The 22,376-nt window shown below is 46.5% G+C and overlaps 1 protein-coding gene and 1 pseudogene across 2 annotated transcripts in view; both read left to right on the top strand.

Annotated features, from left to right (window-relative positions):
• The first annotated feature begins 363 nt into the window (after positions 1–363).
• On the top strand, positions 364–7,496 carry LOC114624405 (annotated as a pseudogene).
• A 6,979-nt stretch (positions 7,497–14,475) lies between these two features.
• Myzap (myocardial zonula adherens protein) overlaps positions 14,476–22,376 on the top strand; it is an 87,248-nt gene continuing 79,347 nt past the window's right edge. The window contains exon 1 of one of the 2 annotated variants that reach the window (XM_028771385.1): positions 14,476–14,646. In XM_028771385.1, the coding sequence (XP_028627218.1) occupies positions 14,572–14,646 (75 nt within the window). In that variant the 5' untranslated portion in view covers positions 14,476–14,571. The remainder of the gene's footprint in view (positions 14,647–22,376) is intronic. The other variant, XM_028771386.1, reaches the window with a different exon arrangement.

Below are 22,376 nucleotides of genomic sequence, written 5' to 3'. Positions count from 1 at the left end.
CACAGCTCCCAGAGGGAGCTGCCTTGGCTGGGAAGATGAAGTTTTCTTGGCTTAGGACTCACAGCACCTCGGCCAAGGAGGCTGACACTCCCCATTCACCAGAGGCTTTAACTGGCAATTGTAAATCACCTTGATTAATGGAGATGTTGAAAATAAGCTAATTGCTCCTTAATATGCAATTGTACATTAAACACTATTAGTGTTCCTGAGGGGCACTATAATAGAAAGTTTGAAAACCACTCACACAAAATATTTTGTTCCTATATTGGTGATAGGTGATAGGGCTCCCCTTAACTGTCCCCCAGAGACATGTGCTTGGCATGCTCATCTCTCTGAAATTCACAGGACTTGAAAACATGGAATATGTCTACCTTCCACATCTCAGGATTCTACAAAACCTGCCTCGGCTGTCAAAGCCCCATGGGCAACTGCCATACTCTTTGTCCAGCCGCACTTCCTCCACATCTTGGAATGTACGAAGCTGTCAATGAGCCAAGCTGTAAGTAAGCCCTTCTTGATAGGCCAGAGTCATAACCACAGATTCCTCTGTCACTGTGCACTTCTGCATGCCATTGCTACTCTCAAAACCTGTCCACCCTTGCTGAGACACAGTGACTAGGGCTCCTCCCAAGGCAGTAACAACTCATGACCTCCGTTTGCACCTGTCTCCAGTCCTGACCCTCAGGGGAGACAGCATGCCTCAGTGGGTTAATTAAGTATGTACTCAGCATCCTGGCTTAGGTCCCTACCCATGCTTGCTGGCTGTCAGACCACAGATTAATTATGTAATCTTTCTAGAATTCTGTTTTTCTGTGTGTAAACTGAAGTTTATGAAAGCACCTTCTTCCCTGGATGGGGGCAGCATAATGTATGGATTGTTATATGTTAATATGCAGATAAACATATACAGTAATAATGAGATAATGTGGGAATGTTCTAGAGTGGACCTGCAGATGCCCTGAGTGACTTAGCAACTTATTTATCACAGACTCTTTCCTTTCTTCTGCTCTCTTGCCTTGGCTTTTGAGGGTTCTCAGAAGACATCAGTCTTTGATTGATTGCCTGAATTATGGGCTACATTTCACTTATTGATTAACTGGTGGTCATCTGGGTTGCTTTTACTTGTGTGTTGTGGGATGGGGGGTGCTTGTGTGTGGAGGCCAGAGGACAACTTTGGCTGTCACTTCTCAGGTGATTTGGGTAGGGAGCAGAGGGCAGGGTCCCTCACTGCTCCTGCCCTCACCAAGTAGGCTGGGCTGGCTGGCCAGAGATCCCTGGAGACCTGCCTGCTTCAACCTCCCCAGTACCTGGATTACAAGCACACACCATGATGCCTTCACATAGGTTCTGGAGGGTTGTAAAGCAAGCATCTTAATGTGTTTACATTTTAACAACTGTGAATAATGCTGTGAGCATTGGTCAGTGGATATTTGAGTGGATCTGTGCTTTTCGTTCTTTTGTATGTATATCTGGAAGAGATATCTTGGGCCAGTGCTTTGCCTATGTTTAGCCATCCCAGGAACTAATATCTCTTAAAGTGGCTGCACCATGTTACACTTCACTCCCACAGACAGTATAGGAAAGCACAAAATTGTCCTTATTCTGTCCTATATATGGACCTATACCCAACTGTGGTTTGGATTTGCACAACCTCAATGGCTAAGTTTATTTTCCCAGTCATTTCTCCATCATTTGCTGACTTTCTCTTGGATTCCCAATGTGGGTTTTCCAAACCTTTTCTAGACTTCACAAGGTCCCAGTTTCTCCCACCTTCTCATCTCCTGACAGTCTAAAGCACCTTCATGCATTTAGTTGTGAAGAGTGATTTACTGAGCTTCAGGTAGTCTATGCTACCATCCAAGTGAACAACTGAGTAAGAAAAGCCATATTTGTTGCCCCGCCCCTTATTGTATAATAGTCTGGAGGTGTTGTTATTCAATAATCTTGTAGGATTGTTCTCCTTGAAAGGCTTTAGAAACTTCCCAGGACCTTCAGGATAAAAGTTAATGGTAAAATTCAGGACAACTGTGAATACCATGTGCATATATGAGTGTAGGCCAGCTCCTCCCCTGCCTCTACTACAGTGAGTAACCCTTGCATGCAGCCCTGCCTCTCTTCCCTACTACCTTCTCCAAACTATGCTTTCTCCAAGGCAAGAGGTGACTCTGACACCTTTGTGTTTCCTACAGCCCTAGAACAATACTTAGTCTGTTAAAAGTCACAATTAAAAGGATGTGCATCGAGTTCACAGTTAAGAAGACAGCTAATGAATGAACACATGACTATATAGTTCTAGGTTAATGGAACTTGGGTTAGTCTCTCGTCTGATGCCCATTTCAAACTGCCTAATCTACACTGAGCCAGCTGAGGTGAGGTTTGAATTTAATAAAGTATTTATAACAAATACTACTGGTCGTTTAAGTTTTAACTCCTAGTACATTTGGATCTGTTTGGATTTTTTAGGGTTTTCAGCAAAATGGCCTGACATAAAACCCACCTTCTGGATAAGAACTCTGGAACTCAGAGTCCTGCTACAGAGGCCAGCTGTGCTGAACGTTCAAGGGGTAGAAGAAACCTCCAGTCTGACATACGTCTCTCCTTATTCCCCTGCAGATACGGACAAGACAAAGGTCTGAGTCTAGCCAGGACAGGAAAGCACTGAACAGTTTTGCTGAGAGAGGGGATGGAGGCAACAGGAAGCGGGCTTACAGAGGGCTATCCGGCCTGGCCCAGCCTATGGGAGACAGGATGTAAGAGAGCTGGGATCCACAGTTCCCTGTTAATAGAGGCAATTTCCTATTTTCCTTAGCTTGTGTAGCAGCCCATATGACGAGCCACAATAAATACATTGTCTGAAATCTAAGCAAGAGGAAGGAAACGCCTGGCATTGATGATACGTCCTTCTGCTTATCCATGGAGAATGTTGTTGGGGAGATGAACACAGCAAAGACAGTATGTGCAGAGATATCTGGAACAGACTGAGGAGCTGAGCCACTCTGAGATAGCATGCGAGGCTCTGAGCCAGGGCTTAAACTCGGTCTTGGCTCTTCCCCTCAATTATTTTCCCTCCCAATTTCAGACTTCTCCCAGTTGTGCAGGTCACAGGACACAGGCCACAGCGGCTGGCCTCCTTATCTCCAATGCCCCGTCACTACTAATGGATGGGGTTTCCCCGGAATGCCTGCTTCTGCAACCAAAGCTGCTCCTTCCTTCACTCTCTTCCTGCATTCCCTCCGGTTACTGACTAATCAGATCTGTTCTGGCTGAGAACAGAGCACGGGAAGCAGTCTCTCACCTTACCCAGTACTGACGTTTTACCCTGCTTATTTGACCTTAATAATTCTAAAAGGCAATAATGACCATCCCCTATCTTACAGATTTAGAAACTGAGGCTCAAGGAAGAAAAGTGATTATTCTTATAATGAGTAGGTACAAAATTTGAACTGATAGTCTGATGCAGGGACCTCTTATTCAGCATTGTGTTTATTTCATTGTGTTTATTGTGTTTGATACAACAGAATCATAAAGTATGTCTGTCCTTAAGGCGCTAAAACTATGGCATTCTGGGAGATGCACTTTGCCAGTAGTGGCGCTGGGAGGGGAGAGGTTTTCAGCCAATGTCATCCTAGTCACGGCAGGAGGAGCATTCGGGAAGGCTCAGCTGCAGATACCACAGGCCACTACCTATATCCTCTTAGCTCTGTGGAGTGGTGGATGGTAGTGGCTCATAAGAATTGCCCAGGAACTTCTGGGAACTGCCTCACCCAACATGAAGTCCTTTTCTCAGAGAAATCTTGAATCCAGGAACTTGTCACCAAGGAAGTAGAGAAGCTCAGGACCTTGTAAGGGCCATCTGGATGAAGCTCCTTCCTGTCAGGATGGTCAATGCACCTTGGCAGCTCACTGCCCCCACTACAGTGAATCCTCTTCAGGCCTCCCTGTGGCTAGACTCAGCCACCTGTCAGCTTGCAGCCGTTCAATCTCAGACTCCCCATTTCTGTATGATGGACGAGGCTGTCACGGGTAGTTGCTTACATGCTGGCTCCCTCCCATTTCAGCTGAACTCCATCTTCTCTAAACCCAGGAAGCTGAGGCAGATTGTCTCCTGCCCCACTGAGCGGCACTGAGCCACTCCAAATCTAACCCCCACTGAACCTCAGCACCCACTTCGCAGAGTATCTTCCCGCTCTGCCAGATGCATGGAGGAGCTGAGCAGCCACTGGGACAGAGCCTGGTGATGTGATCCCAGCTGAATAGGTGCTCATATGGCTGGCTAAGCACCCATGTTTACCAATTTAGCAACAGTACCCAGCCTCCCTCTTCCCTCCCACCCCAGCCCCAAGGTTGCAGATAAGCAGAGCTTGTGAGATTGAAACCTTGTAACTGATGACTGGGTCTCTAGACCACACAGATGTCTGCACTGATGCAGGATTAGCCTCTGACATCAAAGGAGTATCCATACAGTGAAGAGAGCTGTGGAGGCATGGGAAGGAGCAGGGGTGTGAAGAACTTAGGGCAGGCCCAGAACAATTGCTGGGGTGGGAGTTTATGGCTTTCTTTATCCCTTCTCTTTCTGTTCCTATATTTCAGGGCCTTTTATGGAGGTCTAATTCAATTTTTTTTTTCTTTTTCAAGACAGGGTCCCACTGTGTAGTCCTACTGGCCTGGAACTCATTGTGTAGACTAGGCTGGCCTTGAACTCATGGAGCCTCTGCCTCAGCCTACGGGGTTACTGTCATGTTCACAGCTTTCTTTTTGTTCTAGAAAGCCCTAAGCCAGGCAACAGTTGTCTGTGAAGAGGAAGAGATGAGGAGACTTGTTGAAGAATGTGGAGGCAAAATGGCCAGGTTGGAGGGAAGGTTAGGAGAATACCTCGACTTCTGTAACAAAGCCCATGCCATTGCTTCAGGGAGCCTCCTGAAGGACTGGCTTGGACATTCTTGTAGCCATAGGGATATGACAAAAGAACATGTACTTACTCAGGAATGACTTCTGGGTGTGATGCTCGACCAGGTACTATTGTGGGCCTTTGCCTCAAATACCTACCAGTCTGGCCCCACTTCCTCTGACAGGGTCTTTCTGAGATGTGAGCCGAATGTACAAGACTCAGGCCTCCATCAGAAGACCTGGAAATCCACTGCAGAGCTAAGTAGAGGAGCAGCATGGATAAAAAGGACAGCTGAGACCTGTGCTGCGAGCACACCATTGTTAGCCAAGGGCAGAAGTGACATTTCAAGAGGCTGCTTGAAGGGTCAAGGAGAGGCGGTGGCAGCTTAAGACCTGCTCAGGAAAAGTGTTCAGATTCTAGGCACATTCTGAAGGCAGAGCAGCTGTGAAATGTCAAGTGACATTGGGTGGATAGAGCAAGAATGAGCCCTGGGGTCACGGCTTGAGCTATGGAGAACAGGGGCCCTTGTCAACCAGGCTAGGAAAGCTTTGGCATCAACAGCATTTTTGAAAGAGGATCATGTTCAAAAATAATAGAGCCTCCAACACTCAGCTTAGAATACCCATCAGCTTATATAGTTTTGTGTGGAAAAAAATGGCATCCCTTCCCCTGGTGGGCACAGCCTCACATTAGGGAACAGTGTGTTAGGATGTATTCCCTTGACAGCACAAAGCTTCTGTGTGTGAACAACCCTCAGGACACCTGCAGAGGCCATACCAGGGAGTGACAGCTGGTACCTCAGAAAGCCCTGCAGGTAGTAGTGGGACCTGCCTGGTACACATTTAAGGCAGAGGAAATCAAAGATAGAGGAAGCATTTATTCATACCTCATGCTCTATAGTGAATTTTATGCTTGCCCCACACCTATAATACAAGCCTGTCTTATAAGTTCATAAAATATTTAAAAAGTAGGGGAGTAATCTTAAGGAATATTGTTGGTCTTGTTATGATATAAAAATGAATGCCTCTTTGTTTTGAAGATATCTGATCCTCTTCTCACAGACTGAGAGCAGAAAAATTCTGCATAGAAAGCTCTTTAATACAGCAAACCAGACAGGGAAAGTAAATCTCTATACTCTTTCCCAAACACCACCCATTGGTATTGGCATACTGAGACAGAGTTTCTCTGTGTAGCCCTGGCTATCCTAGATCTCACTCTTTAGACCAGTCTGGCCTCGAATTCAGATCTCCCTGCCTCTGCCTCACATGTGCTGGGGTTACAGGCCGCCATTTACCTGAACACTCAACATTTCTGTTTCAAAGAAGTCTCTCCAATTCTAAAGAGACATTTTGTTCTCTGCCACACTCGGTGTTACCCATGACATGAGCTGGCTATTCTGTTTCCCAGCAGCCGAGGGCTGTGGCACAGTCTACTCACACAGCTTATGTTTGATAGCATCAGTCCAGCCTCACATCTGCCCCCAGAGGAACTGCTGTCATTTGATAGGTGAGAAGATTAAGACTTGGAGAGCAGTGGTGATGTGATCCAGACTCCAGTTAATAGTGGTGGGGCTGGAACAGAAACTTGCATCAGCCAGGCATGGTGGTGCACCCCTATAATCCCAACACTTGGGAGGAAGGGGTAGGAGGGCCAGGGACTCAAAGCCACCCTTGCCTGCATAAGGCCTTATCTTAAAAACAAAGAGTGCATCAATGAAAACAAACCCTATAGGAGCTCAGCTCTGGGGTGTAAGCTCCCTATTTAATGGGGGCTCTGAGGCTCTGGAGATACTCAGTCAGTAAAGTGCTTCTTGGCCAAGCAGACCAGCCAGAATCCACAAGAAAACCAATAAGAAGCAGGTATGGTGCGGTCCACATGTAATCCCAGTGCTACTCAGGCCTTTGAGACAGGGGGAAATCCCTGACCAGCCAGTTCTAGCTGAATTGGTGAATCCCAGGTTTAATGAGAGACCTTGTCTAAAACATGAAGGTAGAGAATCACCTAAGGTTGACCACTAAAACACATATCACACCCCACCCCCAACACACAAGTGAATAAATGAATGAATAAATGAGGGCCAGAGACATGGCTCAGCCAGTAAAGACACTTGGCCACCAAGACTGATGGGCTGAGTTTGATCCCCGGGATCCGTGTGGTGGAAGAAGGAAACAGTCTTGTGGTTGTCCTCTGACCTGCACACCAAATAAACAAAGGCTTAAAAAACCCCGAATGAAGCTTAGATGCGCCACAGCTTCTGTAGCAACTGGTTGTGCTCTGCTGCTTGAGTGGCGCCAGCACCTTCCCCAGGAGCTAGCTCGCAGCCCCGGCTGGCCCCTGCTCCATGGTAACCTCGTGCGACTGGAGCGATTGAAAATGAAGACATGTTGGAAGAGATGCAACAGGACTCGGTGGAGTGCGGTACTCAGATGAGGAAGTACAGCATAGGAAAGGATTTTGCGGCCCATATCAAGGAGTTTAACAAGAAGTACAACTGCTCCTGGCACTGCTTTGTTTGAGACGGAACTTCGGAAGTCACATGACACACGAAACCAAACTCTTCATCTACTATCTGGGTCAGGTGTCCATTCTTCTGTTCAAATCTGGTTAAAAGCATGGACTGTGCCAAACACCCAGTGATCCATCCAAAAATAAGAACTGCATCCTAAGTTCAAAATACCAGAGACTGAGCCTTTCTAAGGGAACACTTCCTTTGAATCTGTTGTGTTTTGTACAGAGCATCGTTCTCTATACAAGTTTAAGGTTATGAAATTAGTAAAGCTGCTTACATTTGTATTTATTTTCTAGTCCATACTTCTGTGTTACATTTTTTCTCCCTTAGGTCATTCCTTTAACAATAAATCTGTGGGAGATGGAAAAAAAAAAGCCCAGAATAAAAAAGTACATAAAGAAGCTTATGTTGCTCCAACCTGAGACCATGGATGTCTAGAATTTGAAAGGAGTGTATCTGCTCCGTCTCATTATCCATCTGAGGCTGAGCCCTTGCTAGTCTTTGACACAGTGTCTTCACAGTCTAGACCATGACCATACTATAAAGGATGGAGAATACCAAAACAAAACAAAACAAAAAACCCAACAACAAAAAAAGCAAAATCCCAGGGTGAGCTTTTTGGGTATCAATTTCTATATGCTGACACACTGAGTCATGATATCTGTAGGTTAATGTACAGAAATATTCTACTAGTAAGACCTCAGGTGGCTTTGCTATGTAGTCGGCTTGGGGACTACTGGCAAAGTCCCAGTCCCATCCTGGAGAAAGTACTACCTACTCATCCAAGCTAACTCTGCCCACCACCCCATATTCCCAAACTCTTCTCTCTTCTCTGCCTGACTATGGAGGGCGTTTTAATTTTTTTTCTTCTTCTTCCCCAATTTATTTACTCACACATCCCATTGCTGTCACGTGGCCCATACTCTTCTGAAATCACCCTGGGGTTCTATGTAACTTTGAAACATAGTATCCCAACCTGAAGGCCATGTATCAGGCATGGCTGTGTCAACACCACTTATCAGAGACTCTTGCTTTTCTAGTTTATCAGAATTTCTGGACCACAGAGGGATGGGCTTCTCTGAAGCAGCTGGGCAAACTGAGCATCACAGGTAGCTGTTTTGGTTTTGTTCTTAGACTGCTAACTTGCTGTATAGTGGAGGATGGCCTTAAACCCGTGCTCCACCTGTCTCTACCTCCAAAGTGCTAAGATTACAGGTGTTTTTCATCATGATCAGCCTCACAAGTGTCTTGCTAGCCCACGATGCTGTACAGCTGGACCTCTTAGGTCCCGTCTGAGCTGTTGATGACTGTGGACCTAAGCTTAGGACCACAGACTTTTATTTCATCAGATTCTGTATCTTGCTTTTTTTTTTTTCTGGATTAAATGTTCTCTTCCTCAACTCTTTCAAATCATCCACTAAGTTTATAGATAGAGCTAACATGTAGAAGGCATAATCCCACTCAGATCTCATTATTCATTTTAACTGATTCTTGGTGTTTCTTTCCCAGCTTTTGTGTCCTTTGATGGTAACTCTCTGTACTTGAGACCTTCAGATGATTCTTCTCTGAGTTCATGCTCCTCCTTCATATGCACCCCAGTCTCTAGGAGCCCAAGTCAATGGTAGACTAGTGTGGAGATTCCCAGTATTGAGGAAGAACTAGCTCTGAGGCTCCATTTACTCTAGAGCTGCCCATGAGGTCAGGCTGAATCCAGACTGTCACCCAAGATTACACCTTCAACTTGCATCTTCCCCCTCCCGCAGCCTCCACTCCTCTCTTAGGTCTCATCCCCACCCCCACCCCCACCCCAGGCATGGGCTTCTTAACAAGCACTTCTGTTCCCGAAGAATTAGGCCTGAGATGATAGCTGCAGTACACACAAGACATAGCAGATGTCCTTCATGAAAATATTTGCAGAAACACTAAAATGAGAAAAAAATAAAATTTCCTCAGCTGGCTCAGTCTGCAAAGTTCCTGACATAGCCATAAAGACCCTAGCTTGCCCTACAACTCACATAAAAATCCTGGATTAGAGGTATATACCTGTAATTCCGGTGTTGTGGAGGTAGGGAGAGGAGGATCTCTGGACCAGTCACACCCTAGCAAACTCAGGAAGCTCCAGGAAGCTCCTGTTTCACAAAGCAAGGTGGAGAGTAGCAGGAAGACAATATGGAGAGCAAACTTCCCTCTCAGTAGATGAGCTATGTCCGCTTTGGTAGAGGTGGAATTACAGGCATGATCACATTTTAGTTCAAATAGGACCAGTCACTAGCTGAGTAGCTTTTGAGGCAGATATCCTTAAGGTCACATATGGGCTTTGTGCTCGAGGCCCAGGAAAGCCCTCACCCATCAGCCCTTCTCACCTGTCTGCCTCCTGCTTCTGTTATTATCTGTGACGCTGGGTGGGGCCTGCTTCCTCTTAGAGACAGTCATCAAGTAGAAGTGGTAACTACTGAAAAAACTTTGACCGATGTCTTCTTCTAGAATCTATGGTTTTGTTATTTTGTGACAGGGTCTCATGTAGCCCAGGTTGACCTCTAACTCACTCTGCAGCGAGGATGGTTATGAGCTACTGATGGTCCTGCCTCTCCTCCCAAGGGACACATCCCTTACAAGGACGTGTCACCACATCTGGCTTATTCCCTTCTGGGAATCCAACCTGGGGCTTCATACATGCTGGGCAAGTATTTCACCAACTGAGCTACAACCCTCTTTTATTTCATTTTCCCAACTGGCTTCCTTCCCCCCCCCATGATGTAGATAATTATTGGTTGCAAATCACTAGAGTGACCTATGATTTATGAAATCCCAGCTTTTGGCTGCTAAATTCTGTGGACTTTTTGAGTTTTGACTGCAACTGGCCTCCCAGCTCAAAGCTTCTTTGCACCATAGACTGCCTCCTCAGCCTCTGCCTTCTACCCACCAGTAGCTCTATTGCTAACATCTTTCTTAATGAAAATGAAATCCCGTCATTGCCCTCCTTAGAAGCTCAAGACTCCCTCGCACGAGACAACTCTCAACCGGATCTAAGGCCGTTTATGTTGTAACTCCTCTCTGGACAGTCCCTCGACCCTAATGTTCTAGTTAAATTGACTACCACGTCCCATATCTATGCAGTCTTGGGGACTTGACCTGAGTAAGGCAGTAAGGGATGGAGGAAGGGATGCACACACACAGTCACAGAGAGCTAGGATGGGATGGGGTGGGCTCTCTGTTGGAGAAGCCACAGCACCCTGGGAAGGCCACACATGTCTTATATAGAGCTGGATGGAGAGGCGAGGCCATTCCATACAGATAAACAAGGAGGCAGGGTTTACGGCATAGAGCTGGATCAAAGAATCAGGCATAGCTAATCTTGGTAGGGCTCAGTGAGGGGACAGTCTTCAGGCTGTAAGCATTCAAGGAGGGGAAAGCTATAGCAGACATTCTCTGCACACAGTTAACACTCACACTGTCCCCTGAGGAAGGCTTTGCCATCCCTCCAAATCTGAGGCTCTAGGGTCCTTGGCATAACTGTGCCTATGTTAGAAACACACATTCACTCAGGACTTGACTGTCTCGGGAGCTTTCTCTGCTCCTAGATCCATGCATCCCAGCCCTACTGAGCCTGCCTTTTCCTCCAGCCCCTCTCCTCTGAGGAACTCTTTTCTCTTCCTCCTCATTCTGTGGGACCTGCTCATGGGCCATCTTCCCAGGGCATCTTTCCCCTACCTCAATGGACCTTTGCATGCCTCCAATCTGGCCTCAATCCCAGAGCAAAAGGCAAGTTGCCAATGTCTCAGACTGGAGTCACCTTGCCTCAGTTGAAGCTTACTCCAGCCGCTTCCTAGTATTGGTGCTATGGGCAAGGCACTCCACCGACCTGTCATTCCTCATCTGCAGATCAGGGGACTCATTAGCACCTTCCTTATTGTTCCGTGTCCAAACGTTCCCAACGCACCAACACTTTTCTCTTTGTGCCTGCATAAGTCCTAGCCATCATTTATTACCCAAGTTGTTCTCTTCCCAATTCTATAACCAAATCCTAGCAAATGGGGGCTGCTTTCCCTGTCTCTGTATCCCCAGTGTCCGATAAGCACTGTTTGTATTGGTAACTTTGCTCACTCCTGTGACTGAAGCAACTTAAGGGGGGAGAGACTTATTTCAGGTCACCATTTCATGGGATTTTTGTCCATCAAGGTACAGAAGCCTGGTGGCAGGGGCTGTTAGTCCATGTGGAAGGAGCATGTGGCAGAGCAGTTATTCACATCTTGGCCAAACAGGAAGCAAAAGAATGGGACCAGAAGTCTGGCCAGATTCTACTACTCAAAAGCCTGCCTGTAGTAATCCGCTTCCTCCAGCCAGACCTCACTTCCTAAAGGTTCCACAGTCTCAGAAAATCAGTCACTACCTAGGGACCAAGAGGCAGACATGCAGCCTGTAGGGAACATTGCTGACTCAAACCCAAACAGTACAGATCAGCATGATGAATGTGCCACTTGTTCACTGGACCAGCTCTGAGGTCGCAGAGCTGTTTCAATGGGTTTATATCCCTAGAGTGGGTCAGCAGCAAATCCAGCCCATGGCTAGACTGGCTTATAAATGCTGAGGGTCTGAGGGAGCCAGTTGTATGAGGATTGGATTCCTCTCAAGTCTGCATTCCTTATCACCGAGCCCTGCTCCCTGCCTCTCAGAGGCCTGTCAATATGGCTGTTATACTTATCCTGCTTATGCAAAGGGGCTCTGTAATTCAGCATCCTTGCCCAGGACTGGAAATGTGTCCTTTTTCCCATTGTGAATATTTGGTCTCTGTGGTATTCAGAAGAGAAGAATATGCCAGGACTCTGGGATGTTGTCACAGTCCAATAAAAGCAGAAGAAAAGGTTTTCTTCAGGGACTCAAAAGTGAAGAGTGCACAATAGAAGACCTAGTGTGCCCTGGACACTATTTTGAGCTCTGGAATCTGGTGAGTGATTCAATTCTTGATCATTTCTCCCCAGAAATATAAACGGTCTTTGCTTCTCAGGACTTTGCTAAAGAAATGGATCCACCCTAAGGCCTTAGCTAAGGATGTCCTAAGTATAGGTAGATTTCATCAGAAAGCAACAAACACAACAGGAAGCAGAGGCCTAGAGGATAGGAGAGAATGAGGTTTGATTAAAAACTGATTCCAAGAAAAGGAAGGGCATTCATACAGGCATCTAGAATTTCTGTACACCTGTGCTTCAGCAGAGGCTGTTGCAACAGAGCTTACGCATGCATAGCTATTATAATGGGTGGAGAACAGTGGCAGCCAAGACAGTGTTGTCAGACTCCTGGTTCCTCCAGCACAGACAATGGCATCCATCTACCATCAATGTACAGGGAGAGCCCAGGGAGGACCCAGGGAGGCCATGCTGGGAGATGGCTTGATGGCCTTCTGTGACAGAGCCCTGCCCCCACTCTTATCACTTCTATCCTCTTCCCTAGCCTTCTGCAGACCTTGGAGTTCTCAGCCTTTGAGTCCTCTTTAAGATTATTTTATTTTTAAACATGAAGAAACCCTACTGCCCTTGCAGAGAACCAGACTTCAGCTCCCAGAACCCATGTTGGATGGCTCCCAACTGAGCTGACTTCAACTTCAAGGGATTGGATGCCCTTGGCCTCTTGAGGATACCTGTACTCACCTGGGCAAACATATAACTAAGAATAAAAAGTAAATCTTAAAAGAAGAAGAAGGAGAAGGAGGAGGAGGAGGAAGAGGAGGAAGAAGAAGAGGAAGAGGAAGAAGAGGAGGAGGAGGAGGAAGAGGACACATAGTGGTGGTGAAGTCGGTAGAGAGCATCAGGAAGGGTGGCAGAGAATAGGCTCTGTGACTCTGGGGAGCCACTTTCATACAGACTTGCAGAAAACATGGCTATTGTCACTGAAGGGGCAAGTTTCATGAGATCATGAAGAATTCTGATCAGTAACATTCTTTATTGTCTAACCTGGTAGTGCAACCCTGGAATCAATCATGTGCATGGGTACACACACACACACACACACACACACACAGAGAGAGAGAGAGAGAGAGAGAGAGAGAGAGAGAGAGAGAGAGAGAGAGAGAGAGAGAGATTAAAGCTAGGGAAACAAAGCTTCTAGTTTCAGGGGTGCCAGTGCTCAGGTTAGGAGCTTGGTGAGAAGGCTAGACTTGCCTGGGCTTTGCAGGGTAAATGGAGATACTATGTTCTCCCTCCCTTTCCCCAAAAGCACTTTGTCCTGATGATAATGGCCAAAGCACTCACACACCGGTTCTTAGTAACTAGGCCTCAGCTCCTTACACTGTGACAGAGTTACTAAGAAGGGTCGCAGACCTGCCCTGGCCTTGCTTTCTTTGCTAGGGGGCAGCAGAGTGTTCCAGAAAGGCCCTAGGGGCTGACAGGGTAGGTCACCTCTTACCTTGGCCACTTAGCACCCAGTGGGGCTCCTACTGCCTTACTCAACCCTTGATGAGTCAATGTCCTCATCTGCAAAATGGGGTGCAGGATAATGATACCCCAAAGCGTGACTGTGAAGATTGACTGACGTAAGGGGTGGTCAGTCCTGCCAGGTGGACACGCAGCAATCACTGAATAAATGTGGTCGGCCTGTGTGCGGCTTCCTCCAACTTGCAGTTCTGGTCTTCAGCTTAGTCACTTCCTCTGGGAGCCTCTTTCTGGCTCCTGAGGACCTGAGGACAGTTGCACACTCCCAGCACACATACCTGTTTTCTGCCACAGCAATGCTAACTGTCTTCTCTCAGGGTCACCATCAGGGTGCAAATCTGTGAGGACAGGAGCCGTCATTCACTAGGAGGCACAAATAATAGGCACTCAGTAGTTACTGGAAAAAAACAGACCAAGGATCCCAGTGGTCCTTGGGGCTTGAACGGAAAGCTCTGGGGTTGTGAGGCCTAATGGACAGGAGATATAGAGCTCACAGTGTGTGCAGGAAGACTGGACAGGGAGATACAGAGAGGATACCGCTCAACTTTGGGGAGAGAATGCTGCCTGACAAGTCTGGTGAACACAAGCACCCTAGCCCCGCCCCTCTCAGGCCCCGCCCCCTGGGCGCCAGCCTTGCGGAAGCTGTAGCTTCTAGTGTCTGAGCCTCCCCCGCAGAGGGTGCGCCCTGCACGCTTATCCTGCCCCGGAGCAGCGCGGGGTCCCAGCCCTAGCTCCATAGCCGCTGCGAGATGCTGCGCTCTACGTCCACTGTCACCCTGTTCTCAGGTGGCGGTGCCAAGTCGCCTGGGACGCCCAGTAGAAGGGTGAGTAGCTAGTTAGAGAAGGAGCTGCCAGAGGATGGGGGGCGGGGATCCTCTTGTACCCATCCCTGTCTCCCCCTCTGTAGGAATGTGGGGAGAAGAATGCTTGGGGGTCAGCTGCTGGCCGCTGATATCTTATCTGGGCTCAAGTTTCCCGGTCAGTCCGGAACTGCACAATGACACTCGCTCTAGATGGCTGAAAGAGAAGGTTTAGGGGACTTTCTGGAATACCCAGAACTTACTTCTTCACATCTCCACTGTCAAGCCAAGCTTAAATGTGGCACTAGTTTTAAAAAGAAAGTAAGGGAGAGGTTTCTGAGGTCTCTACCCTGAGACACACAAGTACTGAATATATTTGAAACGCAAACTTTCCTCTTGGTTGAGATCATCATCCGTATGTCCATCCACCAGTAATACCCTCTAATCCAGGAGCCAGCTTTGCCAAGGTGGTTCCTGTTTGCAGGTCGGAGCCGAGCAACTGACTGCTCCAGAGTTCAGCTGTGCAGGTCTCTGGTTTACACAGGCACCTCTATTTTTGCAGCAGAGGGGCAGGTCCTAAAGCCCGGAGCATCACTTCCAGGGAGGTTTCCCTGAGGAAATCTGTTCAGCCACAATCTTTGCTGAAGCAGTTCTTACCTCCCAGATAGATGCTCCTGAAAGAATGGCCAGACTTGTCAGGTTCACATGCCATGCCACTTTGAATATCAGGGCCTCAGAGGAGACTGCTAGGAGCTTGGCGTGTAGCTTTTTGGTTCTTCTGGTATCACGTTATTAAATACTTACCTCTTCTCTAATCGCGTTTCCCCACCGTTCTAACAGGTTAAATCCTCTTCCAAAAACCCCTCCTGTAATCTGGTCAGTTTGATTTGACCTTTAGTGTTTACCTTATAAACTCTCTTTCTCCACTTATACTTGAAAGGCATGTGTTGCTTTTGGGTGAGGGCCAGGTGATGGTGTGTGTGTCCGTGTATATTTATGTTTGTTTGTGTGTATATACTTAAGGCTCCTAGAACTCTGGTTGCTTGATCATTAACTTAATAAAATAAGCTTCACCTTTGAGTAGTGGGTCTCCAGCCATAGGCTTACCCTTTGCAAGATGGGCGTTTGACTCTCTCCCATGGAAGGCTTTGTTAATCAGAACAAAATTTTGGTGGATAAAGAATGAAATCTTTAGCTGGGCAGTGGTGGTGCACGCCTTTAATCCCAGCACTTGGGAGACAAAGGCAGGCAGATTTCTGAGTTCGAGGCCAGCCTGGTCTACAGAGCGAGTTCCAGGACAGCCAGGGCTACACAGAGAAACCCTGTCTCAAAAAAAAAAAAAAAAGAATGAAATCATTAAAAAGATAGCCCTGAGCCCCTACCCACAAGAGGCTCTGATTGAGGTAGATGCTGGAATCCTAGGGGTGAATGCAGGTGTAGCCAGTGCACCCAGTAGCGTCTTTGAGATTTTTCCCTTGAATGGTGTCTGGACATACTGGAATGCTTTGTCTTTTGGCTAAGACTGCACCAAAACTTTGGGCTGAAGAACTTTTGGCTGAATTCAGGCTATATAAGTCCGATTGAAACATTCTAGCACTTCCTGTGGACAGAATCTTTCTAAAGGCTCCAGGGTGTGTGTGTGTGTGTGTGTGTGTGTGTGTGTGTGTGTGTGTGTGTTGATTGACTGACTCACTGGATATTTATAGATCTATTTCTGTGTGCTACAGGGCTGGGCACTCAGCTCCACTCTGCTCCTGGAGGCAGACATTATCACAAATGAGTTTGTGGAGTGAGCAGAGTGTTTCTAGGGTTCAATGCCGCTAAAAGGAAGACTCTTTCTGAGGTGTGTAGGGCAAGCCTCTCTCTGCATGTGTGCTGCTACTTAGTCTCCCAGCAGGCACAAGAGTTTGGAAGGCAATTGACAAGATTGATTGTAAAAAGAAAACTATCATTTATCTTAGTGGATTCCTGACATGGGTTGTACAATAATGTGTGTCAGACTTGCTTTGGAACAGAACACTAAGTATTTTTTAAAATAATGTTTAAAAATCTTCTAGAAGCACAAGAAAATAAAGTTATATGCTGAATAAATAACCATGAAAAATGTTTCTGAAACTGAAAAGTTTTCAAGGAACCCAGCCTTCTCTCATTCCTTCTCTGATGTTGGAAGGGAGATGGTCTCAAACTGAAATACTTTGGGTGTGTTCAACCTGTCTGTCGCTCCTGAGCCTCCAGGTGAGGGTAGCTATGGACATAATCCAGCACAGAATCATAAATGTTCTAAAGGCACTATGAGATGTTTTTGTTTGTTTTGTAATTCAGTGGTGTGGTTCTTGAGTGTGAACTTTGTAAAGGGCAATGCCATATCTCAAAGTCAAAAAGTCTGCTAGCTATTAAAATAGATCAATTTTTATCCGAAGGGCTTATCATAGTAGTGGCTTCGGGGAAAACCAGGCTGTGCTGTCGCAGAGTTCAAGCCAACCAGAAGTGTTGATGGCAGTTGACGTTGGGCAGGAGTTGCCCTGAGTCAGCTGCAAGGGCAGTGTCTGACCAGGCTGTTACAGGTCACCCTTTGTTCAGAGACTGCCACCTGCAAATGTACTTTCTTCCCTCTTGTCTGAAACCATCTCAAAGGGGAGGAGGGAACCTATTGCGGAGAATGGTTTCTGTTAGCCGATAAACAAAACTCTGAGAGATGATCATATGCAGCAACCAGTGGGAATAAAAAAAAAGAATCTGCTTTCAAACCAGTTGTGCACTAAAAATAGTTTTATCTATGGCAACAGTGGGAAGTTAAAGTGTTTGGAGAATAGGTACAGCCAGAATGGTGACCTTGGGGGATGTGGAGATGGGATTTGACAAAAAAAAAAAAAAAAATAGTAACATGAATGACTTCATGATTTTGAAAGGCATTTTGTAATTGAAGGTTAATCTCATAGCATAGGCCTTTGAAGTGAAGTCAGTTGTGTGGCTGGGTTGTGTGCTTGGAGTGGAAGGCACATGCTGTCATTTCCTATAGTCAGATGCTTTGACCTCAGACCCTGGGCTAGAGCAGAAGGAGACGTGAAGCCTGGCATGGATTCTCTCCAGTGCCATGTTCTCTTGATAAGAGGAGACTGTTGGCTGCTCGTAGCTGGCATTGTGACCCCTTGCTGGCATTTTAAAAAAAAAAAAACCTAAAACAAATCCAAACAAGGTCATGGGATAAGATTGTTTCCTAGCCAGCCCTTCCTTTGGCAGAGGCTGTCTCTCTTAAAACCCAGAACAGGTCTGCCTGTTCACTCCCAGGCTGATGCTGTAGTAACCCGAGTCTTGTTCCTGCCTTGTTGGTTTGAAATAAGGAATCCCCCTTGATTGGCATGTGAAAGAGACTGGCAGGTGTTCCAACTTCCTCTTTTCAGTGGAGGAAACAGTCTGTATAGCTCTGTTTCCTGTACCTTGTGGAATCCAGGGACAGTGCGCAAATAACTCTACCATCCTGTCGGATCTGAGGAAGGGACACAGGGATTTGGGGGGAATTCAGCCCCTGATGGAAGGAAGCTGGTTGAAGTGTCACTAGGGGAGGGGGCAGATTTTCATTGCATCCCTAAAACTGCCTGGTTCTTGGTTGGGATCCTCCTGATCTAATTCCTGAATGGCTAGGTGGTAGGGTTTTAGAATTGTGGCATCATCAGGACTTAAGCCAAAAGCCTCTGCCACTAACAGATGACAGAAGCTCAGAAAAACACCAACTGGTTTTTTTCCCTCTTGCCTTGTTCATGGTAGGGTGGTCAGACTTGGGGTTCTGAAAGATACTGGAGAACACGGCAGAGTGTATGGAATGGTAGTCCAACCTTGTTTCTAAGTGACTACAGCCAAAATGTGGTCTCTGTTGATGTTTCTCTTATGCTGTGCATACACACTGAGAACTGACTTGGACTTTTGTGTCCCTACCAAGCTTCTTGGTGGCTGGCACACCCTTTCAAGTCAGTGAGCCTCAGTTGCCCGTTTGAGTTCAAGAGCTGGCTCGCTGGATCTAAACCCGAGGTACTTCAACCAGAAGTACTTTATCTGTTACATGTTTTATGGTTTAAAATGGCCCCAGTACTTTTCCAACATGTAGGAGAATAACAGTCATCCTTGCTTCTTTCCCTCTTCCAATGAGCCGTGTCAACCATAAATGTCAACCATATAATGATCTTTTCTAACATGAAAAATCCAGCCACCTGGTTCATCTGCTTCAGGAGCCTCTGCAAAGCCAAACTCCACATGTAATATTCAGGCCCCCAGCATGACTCTAGTATGTCTTGTCTATCTATCTACTCTTCCCAGGTATTTCAAATACCTCCCTCTCTGAAGCTTCCTGTGCTGCTTTTTTTTTCCCACTCTCGTTGCTTCATATTTCTCCCCTAACGAGAATCTGACTTGCCTTGAACCCTCAGTTCCTCAACTTGTCCAACCCACTGTCGTGTGAAGCTATGGGTGACCACTTGAGAAGCTTTAGTGGAGATACATTCTGTTGATGCAGTGCACCCCACACAAACACTGGGTCCTGAGTTCAAGCCCTAGAATCCATACACACACACACACACACACACACACACACACATTCACACACACACACACACACACACCAGGCATGATGGCTGTGTGAACTCATAATCTCAGCAGTGGGGATTCAGGAACAAACAGATCCATGTTTTATTTTAGTAAATCCAAGGTGGCACCACAAGGTATAGTGGCAGCCAGAGTCCCAAAGAAACCTCACTTCCCATCCATTCAGGAAATGAGAACTTAAGAGAAGAAGGCCTGGGATCCAGCCAGCCTGGTGCTTCTGTCCTACCTAGGAAGGACGCAGGTGATGAGTGGGTGGGATGGCCCTGGTAGCAAGTTTGATGGTTTTGGGAAGGTCTCCAAGTACTCTCCTTGCCTCTTCCTCTGCCACAGTTGTAATTTCATTTATTGGGTTAAGTCAGTGATTCTCAACCTTGGTTCTACATAAGTTACCAGGCAGCTTAAAGCCAATCAGGCTTTGAACCATATGTGACATAGGCTGAAATCATGGCCTGGTACCTGTGTTTATTGGAGAGTACCTCATGTGATTGAGAGTACAGCTGAGGATGAGCGTGTTTCTCTAAGCATTTCAGAGTTCTTGGAAGGGCAGCTATTTTGGCTCAGCCAGCGAGATCCCTTGGGCCTTGTAGATGGCCATCAAGGTGATGGGTTGGGGAGGGGTCAAAGCACTGCTGGATATAGTGGGATCTTTGTATGCATCTGTGGCCTTATGCTTTCTTCTCAGATCTTAGCATTTGGGTGCATTCTGTAGTGAGTACAGAAGTGATCCCGAGAGAGCTGAGGGAGCGAGGGAGGCCCTGCCTTCCTCTTGGTGGATTTTGTGAGGCTGCAGCCCTGACATAGGGAAGAAAGGCCCTTCCTGTGGTGAGAGAGGAGGCCAGTGCTGCTCCTCAGCAGATCTAGCCTGCTCTGATTTTGAATGTCTCTGAGCTAAGAGTGGATTTCACCATGGCCTACAAAGTCTGAATAGTTCTTATCTAGCCCTTTAATATAAAAACGTTGACTCCACCTTGATATAGATAATGAAGCTACAAGTTCAGGGTCATAACAATCCTTATCTAGATAGTGTGTGTTCCATTCTCACTTGGCCTGGCATGTAGGTTCCAGAGGTTGGATACTTTTGTATTGAGCAGGGAGAGGAGGTCCATCCTCCAGCCACACCCACAAAGGCCACACCTGGTGTTTTGAAGAGCAGCTTGGCAGGACTCCACAGTAGGAATGGACCAGACCTGAGGGAGACATAAATGCTTTTGGTCTATTTCCTTAGGGAAATTCAGTTCGCAAACTGATTAACAAACTTCTATTCCCTGGGTCATCTTTTCCACTCCCTGAGATAGATTTTCCCTTACCTCTTGGGTGAACCCCAGTTTCAGAAGCTGAGAACAGAAAGATGGGTGAAACCCATCATGTTTTTAGATAAAGACCTCTGCCTTCACAAAAGGGGTCACAGAGAGCCCCAGAGTTCCTCAGTATCCTAAGCTATAAACAGAGGCTTGATTGTACCTTTTTCTGTGTGAAGCAGACCTGAATGCTAGCTGTTTCTCCCTTGCCTTTCCTCCCAGGAGGGTGGCTTTGAAGACTGTGGGAGAATCCCTAAGGAGTTTCAGGTATGGTCTCCTTTGTTTGAGTTCACTCTCTCAAACAAATCCAACACAACCACATTGATTCCTTGCTAGGCCCTGGAAAGCCATCCTACCAGGATGCTTGCCTGATCTCAACCTGTATCTTCCCTTCCATCATTTTGTAGTGCAGGGGGTATTAGGAGAAACTTCATTATTCAGGTGAATTGTTGGACTCGTATTTCAGTGTTACTCTCATCTCACCTGCTAAACAAATAGCTCTGGTTGTGTGTAAGATGTCACTCTCTGGACATGTCAACACTGAGCTGTACCTGAGCTATCTTGAAATATCTTGCCTGAGAGATGTCTGTTGTTCAATGATGGGTGGTGATGGATTTCCCAGACCCAATAGACCTCACTCAAAAGGAGCGTACTATCCTTTTATACCCAGCTCACATGGCATCACTTCTAGATGGTGCCTTTCTTGTAGAGTCCCACTTCCAGTTAAGATTAAGGTTCTCCTTCCTTTAGCCCAATAATAAGAAACTTACAGAATTCCTAACATGTGCCAGAGACTGCTCAAAGCCCCTAACATGTCAGCTAAATTAGCATTCACACTTGAAAGAGAAAGTTGTTTTACAACAAAGGTAACTGAAGCACTGAGGATGAAGCCACTTTCTAAAGTTTCATAGCTAGTGTCAAAACCAGTATTATAACTCAAGAAATGCAGACTCCATGCTTTAACCTCCAAGCTACCCTGCCTCTCAGTACCATGAGTTGCCTGTGCCGGCCTTTGTTTTATATAGCCTTGTTTGAGCATATTAATAGCCTACAAGCATCTAGGGGCACAGCAGCTTCTTTGTCCTTTTCTATCCTTTAAAAATTACTTTACAAGTCATAGGAACTCGGCCATCAAAGAATGGAGCACACTGTGAGCCAGTGAGACAGCAATGGTGTAGGAGCTGCAGTTCTCCACATTGTTCAGACCTCAAGGGCTGAGCTCACTGCTGAGAGGATATCTGGGTATAAACTGTACTAACTACTTTTGAACACTGTTTAGCCTGGGAAAATCCTGGGAGTTCTGAGTTTCAGGAAGCCATAGTAATTAGCATCATAAAATGCTGAGATAAGCCATGTTGGGTTGATGTTACTCAGGGGAGATTCTGCCCCAGGAAGATGGGTAGAGGGCGGTGCACTCTGCCCAGTCACCCCAGTACGCAGGGTTCAGGGGTCATGTTCCTTACCAGAGCTTTTATCAGGAATTCAGAATACCTCCTAGGCCTCCAGCTTCATTTGTTGTTGCTGAAGCTATTGAATTTTGGAAGAATTAGCAACTGCTCCACACATATTCTCTTTTAATGTTCCTTATTGTTATTACTATAATTGTGTGTGTGTGTGTGTGTGTGTGTGTGTGCACTCTTGTACATAAATGAGGAGGTCAGAAGAGAGTGTGCATCTGGTGTCCTCCTCTATCACCTTCCACTTATTTCTTTGAGGCAGATCTCTCCTCAAATCTGGGGCTCATGTGTTTTCAGCTATGCTACAATCACCAGATGCATTCTCTTCTGACTTCCTCATTTATGTACAAGAGTACACACACACACACACACACACACACACACACACACACACACACACACA

This window comes from Grammomys surdaster, unplaced genomic scaffold (genome assembly GCF_004785775.1).
Source record: "Grammomys surdaster isolate TR1022 unplaced genomic scaffold, NIH_TR_1.0 206, whole genome shotgun sequence".
Classification (NCBI taxonomy): domain Eukaryota; kingdom Metazoa; phylum Chordata; class Mammalia; order Rodentia; family Muridae; genus Grammomys; species Grammomys surdaster.
This window is presented reverse-complemented; position numbering and strand designations above follow the sequence as displayed.